Raw genomic sequence first — 18,730 nt, 5'->3', positions numbered from 1 at the left:
GAGGAAGCCCTGAGACCGGAGGAAAAGAGAGCAGAGTTGGCACTCCGTAGGGCTCATGTTTCTGACGCCTGAGCCATTAGGGCAGCTACAGCTGCGTCCTTTTTTACATGGTCCTCCCTACGATGGCTCTTCCACTTGAGGGATATATTGCTGGCGTCAAATGTCAGAGCCCACCAGGACATTGCTAAGATTATTGCAGCGGCAGAATTCTCCGCCGATGCCACATTTAATGCAGTCAAATTCTCATCTAGAGCCATAGCATCTCACGTATCAGCACGAAGACTGCTATGTCTCAGACAGTGGCAGGCAGATACCAAGCATAAATGCAAGTTGGCATCAGCGCCAATATTGGGGGATAAATTATTTGGCAGTGTCTTGGAGCCCCTGCTTATTGAGAATAGGAACAAGAGAAAAGTGCTTCCCCTCTTTTTTGGAGGTCTGAAAACAGAACGCCCCAGTCATTTCGAAGGGGTTCCTTTCAGCCCTACTATCAAGGCCCATGCGTTGCCAGATCGCAAAGAACATCAGGCTACAGACCCAGTTTTAGACAGGATAGGTCGGAATCTTCCGACAGAGATCAGCGGGGAGGCCAAAACAGAAGAAACCCCAGAGGTACCGAGGCTGATTTTTTCATCGCCCCAAATGAGTCCTTGACAGCAGCTCCCATTGGAGGGTGGCTAAAATTGTTTGCTGATCAATGGGACAGCTCCACCTCTGATGCATGGGTCAGGGACTCTGTTAGGTTTGGTTTGGCGCTAGAGTTTCAATCCTCCCCCCCGAACTTTTTCATTAGGAGCCTTAGGTCCATGGATCCCATTAAGAGGGCGTTGATGCAGGAGGCTATCAATCATCTTCTGCATATTCAGGCCATTAGAGAGGTCCCATCTGAACAACGGGGTCAAGGCTGTTACTCTCTATTGTTGTGGTCCCAAAGAGTTCGGGGGGCTGGAGGGCAATTCTGGACTTCATACATCTGAACAGATCATTGGTTTATCGAAAATTCAAAATGACTACTCTCCAGACCATTCTGCTCAGCATCAGAGAGAACAATGTCCTGACCTCTATAGATCTGACAGAGGCTTATCTACATTTACCAATTAGACCTGCTCACTACAAATATCTTAGATTTTGCTATTGTGATCAGCACTACGAATATATCGCCCTACGATTAGGTCTGGCTTCGGCCCCTAGGACTTTTACCAAGGTCTTAGCGGCTTTCTCTGCCTCCCTCAGGATCAAAACTATTCGTTTACAATGTTATCTGGATGATATTTTAATTTTGTCATCTTCCAGACATCAAGCAAATTTGGATACCAAGATTACTCTGGAGACCCTTCAAGGTCACGGCTTTTGCATAAATTGGGATAAAAGCCATTTGATCCCTTCAACTAGGTTAGTTCATTTAGGGGCAGTGATAGATACCGTGGAGGGCAAGGTTTTTCTTTCTCAGGACAGGTTGAATAGTATCCAGTCTTTGGCCAGAGGGATCAGAACCTTAAAGAGGGTTTCCCTGGCAGTTCTGTCTCAACTGCTAGGGAAACTGATTTGTTGTATTTCCATTGTACCTTGGGCTCGGTTCCATTCTAGAGATCTGCAATGGTTCCTGCTACCTTTCCAGCCATCCAGAAGAGCCACTTCCAACATCCGGATAAAGGTACCGTACAATGTTCTCCGATAGCTCCCCTGGTGGTCGGAAAACACGATAAACAAGGGGTGTCCTTTCAAGGAACCTTGCAGGGCAACGATCACAACCGACGCCAGCTTGGTAGGATGGGGAGCTCACTTCCAATCCCACACTGCACAGGGAAGTTGGACTATTTCCGAACAATCACAAAGCATCAACCTGTTGGAGCTGCGAGCAGTTCATCTGGCATTACGCAGTTTTCTACCCATTTTCCAATCACGCCACGTTCTGGTCTTGACAGTCAATATCACAACCAAGGCCCACGTAAACAGACAGGGGCGGTATCTGCTCCAAACTTCTGATGCTGGAGACGGTTAGGTTGTTCAAGTGGGCTGAGGCCAATCTGTTGTCGCTCAAGGCAGAGCACATAGCAGGGGCCTTAAACACACAAGTGGACTGGCTCAGCAGGGCCTCGATAGATCAGGCAGAGTGGTGCCTACACCCGTCTCTCTTCCAGGAAGCAGTGCGGAGGTTTGGGCAACCAGTGATCGATCTATTTGCCTCTCCCTGCAACGCCCAATTGCCCCGGTATATTTCAAGGTACCCGACTCAGGGGGCAGAGGCCGTCAATGCTCTGTGATGTCAGTGGCCTCCCGGACTTCTATATGCGTTTCCTCCACTCCCTGTAATACCCAGGTTGATCCAGAAGTTATTGGAGGAACAAGCAGAACTGATATTGGTCGCCCCTTACTGGCCCAGGCGAACGTGGTTCGTGGACTTACAGGACCTGTCAAGAGAACAACCTTGGAAAATTCCACCATCCAGGGTTTTCCTCTCGCAAGGGCCGGTTCTTCACCCGGACCCACAATGGCTCGGCCTAGCTGTATGGAGGTTGAGTGGAACCATTTAAGGACCCAACAGATTTCAGAGGATGCCATTGCCACCATACAAGCATCCAGATGGTCCTCTACAAATCCTATATACGAGGCCATGTGGTCCGCTTTCTGTCGCTGGTGCCGGGGGTCTAAGATCAACCCAACCGCCCCATCAATAGGACAATTATTGGACTTTTTACAGGAGGGGTTGACCAAGGGCCTATCTCCAAATACTTTACGCAGACAGGTGGCAGCCTTAGCCTTGGTGATATCCTGGGGTGACCTTCTTTCCATAGCACACCATCCACATATCCGCAGCTTTCTTAAGGGTGCTGCAAACTTACGACCTCCTGTAATTCACCGCTATCCCACTTGGGAGCTCAACAAGGTGTTAATTGCACTTACAACTGGCCCGTTCGATCCTTTAAGAACCGCTAGTCTCAAATTCCTGACATATAAGGTGGTCTTCTTAATTGCAATCACATCAGCAAGGTGGATTTCCGAGTTGGCAGCATTGTCAATGAGAAAGGACCTGTGCATGTTTCATGCAGACAGAGTGGTTCTCAGATTGGATCCATCGTTCATCCCTAAAGTAAATTCAGCCTTCCACAGAGTGCAGGAGTTGGTGCTTCCAAATTTTTGTCCGAAACCATCTCATAGACTGGAGCATCAATGGCATCAACTTGATGTTCGAAGGGCCTTAAGCATCTATCTAGACCGCACGGCAGCATTTCAAAAATCTGAGGCTCTATTTCTATACTTCAACCCATCTACTTTAGGACACAGGGTGTCGTCGACGACCATCAGTAGATGGTTGAGAGCCACCATAGCTAAAAGTTACGAATGCCAGTCCATCTCAGTTCCTAAGGGCATTACAGCCCACTCAACAAGGAGTGTGGCAACTTCAGCAGCATGGGCCACATGGGCTTCCATAGACGAAATTTGCAGAGCAGCAACTTGGGCTCCACCATCTCCCTGTGTCAGAAATTATAAAATTGATGTCTACGCCTCAGCGGATGTTTCATTTGGCAGAAGAGTCCTGCAGAGGGTCCATAGAGTTTAGGAGTGGATTTCGACCAGACGGAGTCCCTCCCTAAGGACAGGCCAAGCTTTGGTATGTCCCACTTCTGGATGCTCTGAACAGCTCATGGGAGAATGGGCGTTGGTACTTACCTGATACGCCCGTTCTCTGTGAGCTGTGAAGAGCATCCAGCCCCACCCATTTCTTTCCATCTGGTGGGGTTCCGTTCTGATCAGGGATCTAGATTAGGTGATGAGTCCCGGACTGTGGCACTCAGTCTTCGCAAAACTGGGGGACGCTGAGGAGGTGTCCCGTGGAGGAGGAGGAGCATCCCGGAGTTTTAAGCCCAGCCTTTCCAGAAGAGACTGAAGCACCTCCCACTTCTGGATGCTCTTCACAGCTCACAGAGAACGGGCGTATCAGGTAAGTACCAACGCCCTTTTTCTTCAATGAAAACTGCATTTTCCAGCTAGGAGAATTGATAAATAATTGGAGCACTAAAGGCATCAGGAATTTATCTCTTTCATAGTAATATTTTTATCATGACAAGGAAAGCCAATTTGATGTAGCGGTTAAGGCATCGGGCTTGAAACAGGAAGACTGCGTTCTAGCCCCGCCTTAGGGAGAAAGCCAGTTGGATGGATTTGGACCAGTCAGTCTCTCTCATCCCTAGGAAGGAGGCAATGGCAAACCATTTCTGGAAAACCTTGTTAAGAAAAGGGAAGGGGAAGTTGGCAGGGACATGTCCAGGCAGTCTCTGAAAATTGAACACAATTGAATGGGGGTGGGTGGGCAGCAGAATCATGAAAAGAATCAAGCTTCTACAAAACGTAATGATGTTAGGACCAACTTTCCAACAGATAATTAAATGGGATTTTTCCACAAATGTCCTCTGATCCCATAGCAAATATTTCCTTCAGGAGAAATGATAGCGTTCCTCATCTTCACATGGAAACCTATCATTTATTGACACCTTCTCTCTCCATTCAAAAACTGACCAATTTTCATTTTAAATATCGCACATCATGATTTTACGCCTAGTGCTACCAAATCTGGGCTATCACAATCTGTGTAAGACTATTGGATAGTACCGGTAGTCCTCGACTTACAACAGCTCATTTAGTGACCGTTCCAAGTTACAGCAGCACTGAAAAAAGTGACTTATGACCGTTTTTCACACTTACAACCTTTGTGGCAACCCCATGATCATGTGATCAAAATTCAGATGCTTGGCAACTGACTCATACTTATGACAGTTGCAGTGTCCCAAGGTCATGTGATCCCCTTTGGCGGACCATCTGACAGGCAAAGTCAATGGGGAAGCCAAATTCACTTAGCAACCATGTGACTAGCTTATTGACTATGGTGATTTATTCAACAGCTTTGGCAAGAAAATAAAATGGGGCAAAACTCACTTTACAACAGAAATTTGGTGCTCAATTGTGGTTGTAAGTCGAGGACTACCTGTAGTGTAGTCACTGTTTTCTGTGCTTCTTCACCGTCTCCTAATGGTCACCCAAATTTTTCCAACCCAGATGTGGTAGCCATTGGTGTCATTTGTCTCCTGAGGGAAGGATTAATTTTTTTGTCATTGATTCCAATTTCTCTGCTTTGGACTTCTTAAAATGGAATAGAATACTTTACTGGCCAAGTGTGATTGGACACACAAGGAATTTGTCTTGGTGTAAATACTCTCAGTATACATAAAAGAAAAGATATATTCATCAGGAGTCGAGAATCATAAGGTACGACGACACTTAATGATAGCCATAGGGTACAATAAGCAATCAGATCATACTAGGAAACAGTCAATATAAATCGTAAGTATACAAGCGACAAAGTTAAAGTCGTACAGTCACAAGTGGGAGGGAATGGGTGGTAAGGAGGGATGAGAAGAGTAACAGTAATGGTAGTGCAGACTTTGTAATAGTTGAACAGGGTTGAGGGAAATATTTGTTTAGTTCTTGTAAGGGAACAGCCTAGTAAAGCTAATCTTTGGAATATTGTTATAATCATTTCACATGGCTGAGAATGCTATCTGATTCTTAAACAGTAGAGCCATGAAGGACAGCATTCCAAAATATTTGCCTGCTAACAAATGTAGTTCAGTTCAATGAGTTTTATATTTGTGAGTCCATTTAAGACTTCATGGTAAACCAAGATGTAAAATATTTAGGGGTGCATCGGGGAGAGGGGCTCAAGGATCATGAATCTTTCTCGCCTACAGACCAGCCATTTCCCTCTGCTTTGCTCTTACCTGGCAACGGTGAGAATAAAAATTAACTTGTCTTACGTAGTGATGCCAAAGAAAGAAATCTCTGCTGTTACAAAAACAAGCAAACCAGAGGGGAAGCCGCTGATCGCTATGAATTACAAGAGGGTATCCATCACAAATGTCCTTGCAATCTAATTCTTTTAGTCTTGTCCCCCCACTTGACATGAAATATGTCGGAAGGCCAGATCTTTAAACCTAGCTGAAAATCTCAGACGCATCCCCAACTCCCACTGACATCCCTGAGACCTCGTAATGACACCCCTGGCAAAGGGTTCAGGGTTTGGGGAGGATCAATCAACCCTGGGAGTTTTTCTGAAGCTTTTCCAAGTGGCTGAAGGCGGAAGGGATCCCTTCTCCATAGCAAGCTTCCCTCCATGAAAACACTATCCTCCTGTTTTCTGTTGCAGGAGAAGCAAGATCTATAATAAATCACAAACTAACACATACCAATTTCACACCTTGATGACAAATGCCAGCGGGGTTTTTTTTTTGATATACAAAAAAAAAAGAAGGGACTTGGGTCATCGTAGGCTGAAGTTTACTTTATCTTACGTTTCTCAATAGGAAACAGTTTGAGTTTAGCTGTGTGATTTAGAAAGTCTTTGTTGGGTCCAGAGCCTGAGTGGTAATGTATTCCGGGGGCTGATTTAAGATACTCAAGGATTGTCATGCTGTAGATTCGGAGGTGGAGGCTGAGGCCAGCAGCTGACAGGAAGTGGGAATATGACTCCATTGGCTGTGAAAGAAACTGGGGAAGGGCAAAATCCGGCTGGGCAGAGCAGGGAAGAGGTAGAGCAAGGGAGAGGGAATTCAGAGTAAGACCCAGGCCTAGGCTCTTCATCCTAGGGCACCCAGGCTCTTCATCCTAGGGCATGCAGGGAGGAATAGAGAAGGGAGCAACATGAGTTGCATGGCTTATGGGGGAGGGAAGGGCCCTGATTCCTTTCATTAGCTGCAGCTGGGAACACAGTATTTAAAAAGGGAAGTTGCACACAGCAAACTGTTGAGAGCAAATCGTGAATTATCTGGTATTGTTGAGGCTTATCTGGGTTCCTGGCATCTTCCCAACTGTGTGTGTTTGGCTGGCCTTTCAAATCTGCAATTCCTTATCCTGCCCTGTCCAGTTAATTGCTGCAACATGGTTTGTGTGAATTTTTATTTACAGTTTGTATGTACTTTGTTTTCGGACTGTAATTTCCTCCACTTAAAGACTGTTCTTGGGAGAGTTATTTCTCCAGCCGAAGGTAACCTGGACATTGGGGGCGAAGTTGGAGGCACTAAAGGAACTGTTCTTACTTATTTGACTGGGTTGCCTTTGTGGCACGCCCTGGGTCATCACAGGGATGGATTTCCTTGCCACTTTTACTCCATAGTGCTTGAGAAGAGAAAGACAGTGGGCTAGACCAAGCAAAAGCTACTGTAGATTTGTTGAGGAGGTGTGCTCCTTCCGGAAACCCTGTGTACATTCCCAAATGATATGTCAATACCCTTGGCAAATTTTATTTTCAGGTTTTTTTCCCCCTAATGTTGACACAAGTTTTATTAGCTTGTAGCAATTCCTCTTCCCTCCCTCCCTCCCTCCCTCTCTCTCCCTCTCTCTCTCTCTCTCTCTCTCTCTCTGTTGCTGCCTTATCCATCTCTCTGGCAGGCAGTTTTTTTACAAATGGGCTTCTTTTAGAATCCATTCATTTCACCAAGATTAAGTCTTTCTGAAGGGATTACTAAATAACATTAGGAATTAATCTCATCCACAGAGAGAAAGAGCCTTATTGCATCTTTGTCTCCGTAATATATTCCCAGACCCACCGCAGCTCCCCCATCAATTTGAAGACATGGCAGCCACTCTGTCCCTCGTGGGGCCAGGCATTCCTTCGGTGATAACATCCCCTTCAGGAACAAGAAAAATATTGAGCCAAGGAAGCTCGGTGCTCATAGGTAAGTTCCACCCTTTTGAAAATCTACCTACCCTAAATCTATTCTCCACACCTCCAGGAGGTTGGAAATAAATGGTTCAGCTGAGTGCAGGGAGTCCTTGTGATCAGTCCCAACACAATTCATATACATCAGTTTTGTTTTCAAATACACAGAGCGGCTGGTGAGTTGTTTTTCTTTTTTCATTGAAGATTAAGTAGAAATCTACTCCCAAACAGTAATGCTCTGCGATTGTTGCAAGGAATTTTGCCCAAAACACGTTGGCTTCTCTTTCTCTAAGGTGAAAAATATTTAGGCTTCGTACTTACAAGCTTCTGGAGAGTTTTTTTTTTTTTAAAAAAGCCACTGTCGATGAATTACCTATCAAATAAAGATGCTGTGAGTAGTACTTCTCTTATGCCAAAAATATGAATCCAATTCTTTAGTCCTGAGTTGAAATATTTTCAAATTTTGCTCTGTAGAAAATTCTGGATATGTCTAATCAGAAGCAGTCCCGAGGGTTTCCTCTTCCACATGTGTTCTTAGATATATCCAGAAATATGATCTTCCTGGCATGTGATAACTTAATGAAATCACGTATGTGTAAACTAATGGCTAAAATGAAAAATGAAGAAATCCTGCTGACTCCCCCATTCACTGTTTAAGTTAATGGTAAGAATATGTGAGAGGAGAAGAAGAATGAGTGAACTACACACAGTTCCGTGCAACTTATATACCGAGAGAGCGAGAACAGAGGGTGATTGTCTGCCCAGGTTCTCTACATATCTAGAACCTGGATTAATCAGGGTTCTAATCTAAATCACAAGATCTTCATTGCCAAGAAGTTCTCAGTATATCAAGAGTAATGCCTAGGATGACTGAATCCTCAGGAAGAAAGGGGCACGAGATTCACCCTGTTAACACTGTACCTTTACTCCAGTGGTGGGATTCAAAAATTTTTTTACTACCGGTTCTGTGGGCGTGGCTTGGTGGACATGGCAGGGGAAGGATACTGTAAAATCTCCAGTCAGAGGCGGGATTTGCCGGTTCTCCGAACTACTCAAAATTTCCACTACCGGTTCTCCAGAACTGGTCAGAACCTGCTGAATACCATCTCTGCTTTATTCATTGAGTACATGCCGCATCATGTTGCCCTAACTTAAAAGAGAGAACTGGCACCACAGCGCTCACTTTGCCACGTTGACTGAAGGAATGGCTTTGAAAAGTATGTTGACCTAGTAGTTAGCCTCTTGCTAATGATGCCCACTAATCCTATATGGAAAAAAAAATCTCCTTCATTTTTTGTCCTCGGTCAGTTTGGTGGGGGTGGGTGGGGAAGAGAATCTGTTGAAATTTTGTTCTAAGGAGAAAAGCATTTTAGGAAAATTGACATAGTTGGATTATGATGCTCTTAATTATGAAGTGAACAAGGGCACAAAAATGATCTGCTACACAAAATTATCAGCTACAATGTCCTACTGGTCAATGACTACTTCAGCTTCAACTGCAATAATATAAGAGCAAACAATAGATACAAACTCAATGTTAACTGCTCCAAGCTTGATTGCAGAAAGTACGACTTCAGCAACAGAGTGGTCAATATCTGGAATACTCTACCTGACTCTGTGGTTTCTTCCCCAAATCCCAAAAACTTTAACCTTAGAGTTTCTACTATTGACCTCACCCCTTTCCTAAGAGGTCTGTAGGGGGCGTGCATAAGCGCACCAATGTGCCTACCATCCCTGTCCTATTGTTTCTTTTTCTTTTTTATTTTTCTTATATGTATCCATGTATTCATAATTATGTTTTACTTATACCTATTATCTTGTAAGCAATTGACAAAAATAAATAAATAAAATAAATAAGGGAACAACCCAAAATTACCCATACAGACTCAAGAGAATAAGCAGCCCTTGGAGTAGCTACTTCACTGGCTTCACACTTTTTAAATGGTTAGCTGCTATTGAGTGAGTCAGAATTGGAGAAAGGTTCTTTGTGACGGAAACCATAATACCAATTGAATCCTTATCATTAGAGGATAAACATCACTATTAATTGATGAAATGGTCTATCGTTGAATTGAGCTCTATGTTTAATAAACCTCATCTTTCAACCCCTGTGTATTTTAATGCTAGAGACCCCAGTTTGGTGTAGTAGCTAAAAGCATCAGGCTGGAAATGGAGAGGTTGTAAGTTCTTGTCCTGCTTTTGAATCAGTTACTTTGTCATGGGAACAACGGAGTGCCAAACTACTTCCAATAATGTTGCCAAGGAAACTGCATGGATTTGTCCATGTAGTCACCAGAAGACAAGACTCACTTGAAGGCAAAAGTAAAAACACTTTAGTGATACCCAGACAGTGACCCAGACTTTCAATACAAGTTGCTTTAAAAAAAATAGCTCTGATTCATAGGTGGTATGTAATAAGAACAGTAGTGTTAGCCAGGAAAATGTGCTTTTTATGACTAGAGAAATACAGTCAGCCGTAAAAAGGAAATCCTGCTGTTCCATATTTATTGTTTTCTCCCTTAGTGACTTCCATATCAAGTTTGCTTAGTTCTCAAATCAGACCAGGGTCTTTTTGAATGCAAGCATAAGCTTTGAATCATAGAGAGCCAGTGTTTTTCTTTTCAACATATCTCATTTCCATATGGAATGAGAGTGTGAGACAACTTTCTCCATTGATTCAGAGACTGGACAACAGGAATATGTCTTCTTATTATGTGAGCCATTGCATTATTTAATTAGAACGGTTGTGTAATAGCAATAGCACTTAGACTTGTATACAGCTTTACAGTGCTTTTCAGCCCTCTCTAAGCAGTTTTACAGACTCAGCCTATTGCCCCAACAATCTGGGTCCTCATTTTACCCATCTCGGAAGGATGGAAGGATGGGTCAACCTTGAACCTGGTGAGATTCGAACTACCAAATTGTAGGCAGCCAAATTGCAGTCAGCAGAAGTAGCCTGCAGTACTGCACTCTAACAACTGCGCCACGATGGCCCATTCATAGGAACACATTCCTTTTGCATTTTACTGGGTAATACACAAAAAAATTATCCCAGCACTTGCCCATTGATTTCCTCATTCACTTCTGGACTAAATAATCAGCCCTGCCTAGAAGAAAGAAAAGGAGAAGGTGAATGGAAGTTCCAGTTTTCCTCCTGATTGATATTGCTCATCTCTTTGGAGAAGCCAGATTATGTAGCCGCAGCTATGAAAAAGTAGAATTAAGAAATTGTGAAATTCAGTGGGAGTTTGCTTCAGAAAATGTTGGTCTTGACAAGTGCCCTGGGATATTGGCTCCAGTCTTTTCTTCATCATAATTTTGTGAGCTATTTCGTGTCTGTGGTTGACAATAAATAAATGGTTGATTTTACAACCAATCATTTCATTCCTTCTCTGGTATCGCTCCATATTTGCTTAGGTGGAATTCAATGTTCTTTGTGCAGATATCATGATAGAATTTTTACCATCAGTTTCAAACTAATCAGTCCTACCTGTCAATGAATACTTCAGCTTCAACCATAACCATACAAGAGCAAACAATAGATACAAACTCAAGGTTAATCGCACCAAACTTGATTGCAGGAAATACGACTTCAGCAACAGAGTGGTCAATGTTTGGAATAAGCTACCTGACTCTGGTTTCTTCCCCAAACCCCAAAAACTTTAACCTTAGACTGTCTACTATTGACCTCACCCCTTTCCTAAGAGGTCTGCAGGGGGCGTGCATAAGCGCACCGAAGTGCCTACCGTCCCTGTCCTATTGTTTCTTTTTTATTTTTCTTATATGTATCCATGTATTCATAACTGTGTTTTTACTTATACCTATTATCTTGTAAGCAATTGACAAACCAAATAAAATGAAATAAATAAAACTAAACTGCTTTTCTTTCCATAAAAGTACAAAATCTCATGCTCTCGGAGCTGAAGCAGGCTGGAACTAGACAAATATATTGATTCATTGTTCATCATCAACCATTTTTCCCCAGATGTTTGTGTTATAATCAAGGAATACATGGCTATGCAGCATGTTAAGTTTTGACCTATTTTTCTGCCTTTTTAAAAATCTTCTAGGCTGCCCAGTAGATGGTCATCCAACTCCAAACATCACTTGGTTTTACGACGGTCATCCCTTCCATCTGCCCCATCAGGTTTTGGCATCTGGTCAGATTCTCCAGATCCTGAATGTCAGCAATGATTATCTGGGAGAAATCAGCTGCAGAGCTCAGAATGAAGCAGGCTTGCTTATTCAAAAAACATCTCTGGTCATCCAAGGTAAGACATATTTCTGGAGCAGCCTTACCCAACTGGTAATTTTTCCATGTGTGTCAACTTCAATTTCTCATAGATTCTTTGAAGTATGACAGCAGAAAACGAATGGATCTTTTGAACTAACAAATGGAATACGCAGTTTTGGAAGGGGGTATATTCTGGTTTTCTGAATTGTTATACATCTTTGCCATTGAATGTTCTCAGAGCTTCCTGTAAGCCATACAGAGGGAGTCTTAAGAGAATGCGTAACAGAAAGCTAGACGTTTGATTCGTTTATTGCAAGCAGAAGGCTATCCAACTTGCTCTGGGCATGCTGTGGAAATGCAAATCTCATACAAAAGTAAATGATTTCTGGATAGAAGTATATGTTCCATTTTACAATATTGTATATTGTTTCATGCTTGGTGATTTGAATGCTTGGTGATATTTTTTTTTCCAGACTAGAAACAAACCCAACTGAGAAAACCTGTGTAGGTTTTATGTCAGATTGCTTACCCTGAGAAGAAAAAAAAGGCAGCCATTTAACAGTAGTAGAATGTAATAGACTGGCAAGTGCATTATAATAAGGTTGTTAAGGTCTTGCACTAAGAGTGGGGAGACTGAAGTTCTAGTCCACCTTCTACCATAGAGATTTACTGTGTGACTTTGAATTTTCACCTCGTTCTCAGACCAACCTGTCTTGCAAAGTTATTGAGTGGTATTCTTTCTCAACCTTTGGGAGTGTTCTTCAATTTTCTTAATGATCCAGCATACTGTATCCGACCAACAAAATTTTCTTTATTTACTTAACTTACATGCCACCCCTCTAGAGAGGGGTCTTACAAATCACAAAAACAATAAGTTAAACATTAAAAAGAATTCATATTAAAATTGATTTAAAATTGTCAGGATGGGAAGGAATAGAACAAGATGCACAGGGGAAGGAGGCAGGCTCTTATCTGAGTCCATTAATCACCTCCAGAATGACACGTCCCCATTGGGTCTCCAGGCCAATTGACAAGGTTTCTAGGCCCTTTTGGGAGGCTAAATGTTATTTATTTCTTGTTTTTTCTAAAACCAGTTTGGACTCCTGTCACTTCCCTTTCCATGACGGGCTCCAACCTTGGAGAATTTTAAAAGATTATTTTACTTATATATGAAATTATATCGTGTGATCATTTGCACAATCTTTTAAATCTCCTTTCTTTGCTATTGATATGTGGGTTTATCTCTTTCAGTCTACTAGCCACTTGTTGCTCTCCATATTTTCTAGCATAGCTTGGTTAAAACTTTATTATACACGCAGTTGTATAATGCCCAGTGCTATGTATGGCTTCTTGAACTCCTGCACATTCTTATCATTCTTTCCATAGACTAGGCTACACTTTTTAACACACTTGAACTGTTGCGATTTCAGATTACTGGTGGTCAGTGGATAAGATGTCATCCTGTTCAGCCTCTTGTGGCAATAAGGGTCTACAGTATCATCAGCTGAAATGCTTACTGGATGGAACCCAGGTCAACGTGTCGCATTGTGTGGGAAAACCCAAGCCAAATCTGCAACCTGTGGCGTGCAATAGGAGAGATTGCCCTTCAAGGTTTGGCCTTCCGTTGAAATATTCAAATGTGTGTCAAAAACTTCGCAATGAAGCAATGATTACTAACCTTTATTATGGAATCATTACTTGCTTAAGCACTGAAAACAACCGAAGTTGCTTTATCAGTTTAAAATGACTGGCAGCCAGGGATTAAGAGTCTCTTTGCAGAACAGAGCACGATATCTCTGTCATCTTTCATGAAGGAAAGGGGTAAGGTACTATGCATCTTGACCAGTGGTGCAATTCAACCAGCGTAACAACTGTTTTGGTGAGCGCACGTTTCACGCACGTGCTTTACATTTTAAAAAGCCCATTTTCAACTCAATTTCTTACCTCCTACTGCAGCCCCTAGGACTAAAACAGCTGAGGCACAGCAAACCGCTCTGCGGTACATCAGCTGTGCTAAAAAAAATATCAGGAAATAAAGCACAGGAAAGAGCAAGGGCAGGTGGGCGGGACCAAATGCTCACCAGAACTACCGGTTCACTTAAACTGGTCCATACCGGTAGAATCCCATCCCTGATCTTGACAGGCAACTACATAAATCTTCCTAATGTTTACATGACTAGGATACAATTTCCATAATAAGGTGGGGAAAGCTTCCTCCTTCTTGCATTTCCTTTGCAAATGATGGAAATACGAGGCTAACGTGGCAGAACACAATCTGAACTAGCCTTTTTATTAAACGGTATAGCCCAGTCACCAGTATCACAACACTACCATTATATTCCAACCACATTTTATTGTATGTCTTGACCAAATGAGAATCGGAATGCCTGAAAAAATTATTGTCAGATAAAATAAAGAGGAAAATGGTTGCTCCTTGACAATTTTTTTAACTGCTGCATTTCCTCATTACGCATACACACACACACACACACACACACACACACACACATGCAGGTAGTCCTCGACTTAAAACCAATCATACAGAGACCTGCTTAAAATTACAGCAGCACTGAAAAATAATGACTTATGACCATTTTTCACACGACTGTTGCCGCATCCCGATGGTCACATGATCAGAATTTGGTCACTTGCCAACCGGCCATGACAGTTACAGTGTTTCAGACTTATGTGATCACCTTTTGCGACCTTCAGACAAGCGACGGGGAAGCCAGATTCACTTAACAATCATGTTACTAATTTAACAGCTACAATGGTTCACTTAACCCCTGTGGAGAAAAAAAGAGGGTGAAATGGGGCAAAACTCACTTAACAACTGCCTTGTTTAGCAAGGAGATTTTGGTCCCAGTTATGGTCATAAGTCGAGGCCTACCTCTGCACTGCAGTACATACTGAATGTACACATGCAATATTCTGTTAAAGAGAACCAGTTTGGTATACTGGTGGTAATTAAAGTACAAGGTTAGAAACCTGGAGACTGTGAGTTCTAGTTCTATCATGGGCTCAGAGCCAGCTGCGTAACCTTGAGCCAATCACTCTCTCCCAGCCCTGCGAAGATAGCAATGGCCAGTCACTTCTAAAGTCTCGCTAAGAAAACTACAGGGCTTTGTCCAGCAAGCCACCAAGAGACCAGGCTGATTTGAAGGCAAATATAAAACACATGTGCAGAAACACACACACACACACACGAATATCCCTGCATGCACACACTATCATTTTTAAATAGATTTTTATTGTGTTTTCCACCAATACAATTCAAATCATAATCACATTTTCAACAGCATTTTGACATGTTTACATATTATCTTATAAGTCTTGATATATTTAATATACATCTATCAATAACTATTATCTTTATCAATAATTGGTTCTATCTTATATTCTTATATACTTTACACATTTACAAATCACTTTCTTAAGGTCTCTTACAATTAATCTTCGCCTCTTATTTCTTATGTCACACTATTTATCATTCAGTTATCCCAAATGTACCCATCATTTCTCATTTGTGTGAGCGGTTTGAGTTTGCATCCGTTTCTGCCATTTTGTTACCCTCTTTGTTCTTCATTGCAAGGAAATATTGTTCTTTTTCCAATTTTGGAGGCCAACAGTAAGAAATCATTAGGTTTAGTCAAATAGATAAAAGAGCGTTTTCTCGGAAGAAATGAAACTGAAAGTTTTGTAATATGTACCTACAGTTCTTTCCAAGTAATTTCACTGAAAATTCTTCTCCCTTATGTCTGTGCATTAGATGGATGGTGACCTCGTGGTCTCAGTGTACCCAGAGCTGTGGTGGGGGCATCCAGTCCCGACGGGTGACTTGTCAAAAACTGACTGCTGCTGGCATTTCTGTACCTGTGTCCGGTGATATTTGTGCTCAACTGGCCAAGCGCCCAGTAGATACTCAGAGTTGCAACAGACAGCTATGTGTGGAGTGGACAACTACGGCCTGGGGACAGGTAAGTAAATTTGGCTCACACTAATCATTGTGATTCTGAGAAGGCAAAGATATCAGTTTAATTAAAGGAAAGGAAAGGAAAGGAAAGGAAAGGAAAAAGGAAAGGAAAAAGGAACGGAGCAGAACAGAACAGAATTACAGAGTTGGAAGGGATCTTAGAGGTCTTCTAGTCAAATCCCCTGCTCAGGAAGGAAATCCTATACTATTTGTTGTCCAATCTCTTCTTAAAAACTTCCAATGTTGGAGCATTCACAATTTCTGTGCAAGAGGTTCCACTGATTAATTGTTCTCACTGTCATGAAATTTCTTCTTGGTTCTAGGTTGCTTCTCTCCTTGATCACTTTCCACTCATTGCTTCTTGTCCTGCCCTCAGCTGCCTTGAAGAATAGCTTGACTCCCTCTTCTTTGGGGCAGCCTTAGAGATATTGGAACACTGCTATCATGTTACTCCTAGTCCTTCTTTACATCAAACTAGACATAGTAGCTCCTGCCATCGTTCCTTATATGTTTTAGCCTCCATCTTTGTTGTTCTTCTCTGCACTCTTTCTAGAGCCTCAACATCTCTTTTACATCGTGGTGACCAAAACTGGATGCAGCATTCCAAATGTGGCCTTACCAGGGCATTATAAAGTGGTATTAACACTTCATGTGATCTTGATTCTATCCCTCTGTTTATGCAACCTAGAACTGTGTTGGGTTTTCAGGCAGCTGGAGCACACTACTGGCTCATATTTAAGTGATTATCTACTAGGACTCCAAGATCTCTCTCACAGTTACTACTATTGAGAGAGGTACCACCTATAATGTACCTGTGCATTTAGTTTTTCTTGTCTTTTCTTTTTCACCATTGAAAAAAATTAAGGTTCCACATTTAGAATAGAATAAGAAAGAAATTTTACGGGTTCCAGAGGTGCCTTTTAAAGAGGCAACTGGACTTTCTAGTTTTTCTTTGAAGACTTTTCACTCCTCATCCAAGAAGTTTAGCTCAGCTTACTTTCAATCCATGAACGAGGATTGACCTCAGGAATAAGTATGAAGGAAGAATGAATAGGTCAAAAGGAAGGACAAGACTAAGGTAGTTATGAGTGGGTGAAGTTGAGCCTACCTTCAAAGCTCAAGAATACAGGTTGGCTCATAGACGAGTTGAAGAATAATCGCAAAGTATGCACTGGCTTCAAGCAGAACTAAATGTGTCATTTTTCAATTAGAAGAATTTCTAGAACAGGCGTGTCACCTTCATTATTAAGGATATTTCCTGGGGATTTTTTTTTTCTCATTTGGGAATTTTAGGTAAGGGTGTTTTTTTAAATGCATGCAGTCTTCCAGGTTCCTCAGGAAGATGACTCTTAGTTTATATCATGCCATGATGTCATATCCAGGCTCATTATCAAAAGCTGTATGAATTCATCAACTTCAGTTGATCTTTTGGCTTTCTAATGTAATATTTCTCCAGCCAGGAAAAGGAGGGGAAATTTTATTAAAGCACTGTGGAAACATATACAACACCATTTTGAGTCAGCTCCACAAATTGATTATTGCAATTACAGTTAAGAACAGATTATGGTCTATATATAAATGGAATTTTGTTATTCTATCACAGAGTTCATCCCAAAGGAAATCAGATTCCTATTGGCCAAGCTCAATTATTAACCTTTTCCAAAATGCAAAGGAAAAAGAAGCATATTCTTTTGACCCTTTGAAAATAAGCCTTTCTATTATTCCTGTCTCCTATAATCTAGTGTTGATATGTCTCTTGTAATGACCGCAGAGAGGGGATTTCATGCAATTATTTATCAAGGAAAAAGAACCTTTGCTCATGTTTATAGTTGAACTTTTGACATCACAGTTTTGAAATCTAATATATTTTTAACTTGCACTCTGAAATGAGGGAGTCAGATCTTTTTTGCAATATGTGCAGACCCTTGTTGGGAAATAACCTTGGTTACATTAACATTAATAAGTCTAACCATGGTTTTCCTTCATGAAAATCAAAGAGGATAACAGCATAATTCCTTTTTTTCCATTCTGTCCATCCAATTTGTTGGCCTTACTTTCTTCTCCGTGTTTCAAAAAAATTGTACTTAGAAGGTAGGATACACCTTAAAGCTTCCAAGGGCATTGTGTGCTTGGGGTTCCAGAGCCATCGCAGGAAAAAAAAGAATTGTGCTAAGTAGACACTCTCAATTGGCATGCAACACAAGACTTTCAGATGGATTGGGCTTGAGATCAATATTAGGAGTTAAGCTTTCTGGTCTTCTGTATTTGGGACTGCTATGCCTTTTGACTCTCCTGAGCTCCGAGTAGCTGTGGCTGGTTGAAAATGCCTCTCTGTAGAACTAGCTCAAAATACTTTGTGCCCATCCGTGGATTTTATGAGCAAAAGGCAACCAAACTGGTGGCGAATCTTACTGGATTATTGAAATGCACTTTATATAGCCTGCTCTTGAAGACCCCTTGGAAGCCTAGCCTTTTTCACAAACAATCATCATGTTTGGGCATGCCAACTTTAAAATGTGGCTTTTCTCTCAGACCTTGGTGGAGGGACCATGGTGCTGGAAGACGATAATTCTCAATTTCCTTCTACTATTTGTTTTATGACATGTTATTAAAATAGAGTAGAGTAGAGTAGAGTAGAATAGAATAGAATAGAATAGAATAGAATAGAATAGAATAGAATAGAATAGAATAGAATAGAATAGAATAGAATAGAATAGAATAGAATAGAATTCTTTATTGGCCAAGTGTGATTGGATACACAAGGAATTTGTCTCAGGTGCATACGCACTCAATGAACATATAAGCAACA

General features: G+C 41.8%; 1 protein-coding gene across 4 annotated transcripts in view; it reads left to right on the top strand.

Annotated features, from left to right (window-relative positions):
- ADAMTSL1 (ADAMTS like 1) overlaps positions 1 to 18,730 on the top strand; it is a 507,559-nt gene that overhangs the window by 478,745 nt on the left and 10,084 nt on the right. For all 4 annotated transcript variants that reach the window (XM_087926578.1, XM_087926579.1, XM_087926577.1 and 1 more), the window contains 4 exons: positions 7,596 to 7,730; positions 11,785 to 11,985; positions 13,379 to 13,559; positions 15,718 to 15,925. In XM_087926578.1, coding sequence (XP_087782704.1) covers positions 7,596 to 7,730; positions 11,785 to 11,985; positions 13,379 to 13,559; positions 15,718 to 15,925 — 725 coding nt within the window. The remainder of the gene's footprint in view (positions 1 to 7,595; positions 7,731 to 11,784; positions 11,986 to 13,378; positions 13,560 to 15,717; positions 15,926 to 18,730) is intronic.

This window comes from Pseudonaja textilis, chromosome 2 (genome assembly GCF_049901715.1).
Source record: "Pseudonaja textilis isolate UNSWEBS1 chromosome 2, rPseTex1.2, whole genome shotgun sequence".
NCBI classification, from domain to species: domain Eukaryota; kingdom Metazoa; phylum Chordata; class Lepidosauria; order Squamata; family Elapidae; genus Pseudonaja; species Pseudonaja textilis.
This window is presented reverse-complemented; position numbering and strand designations above follow the sequence as displayed.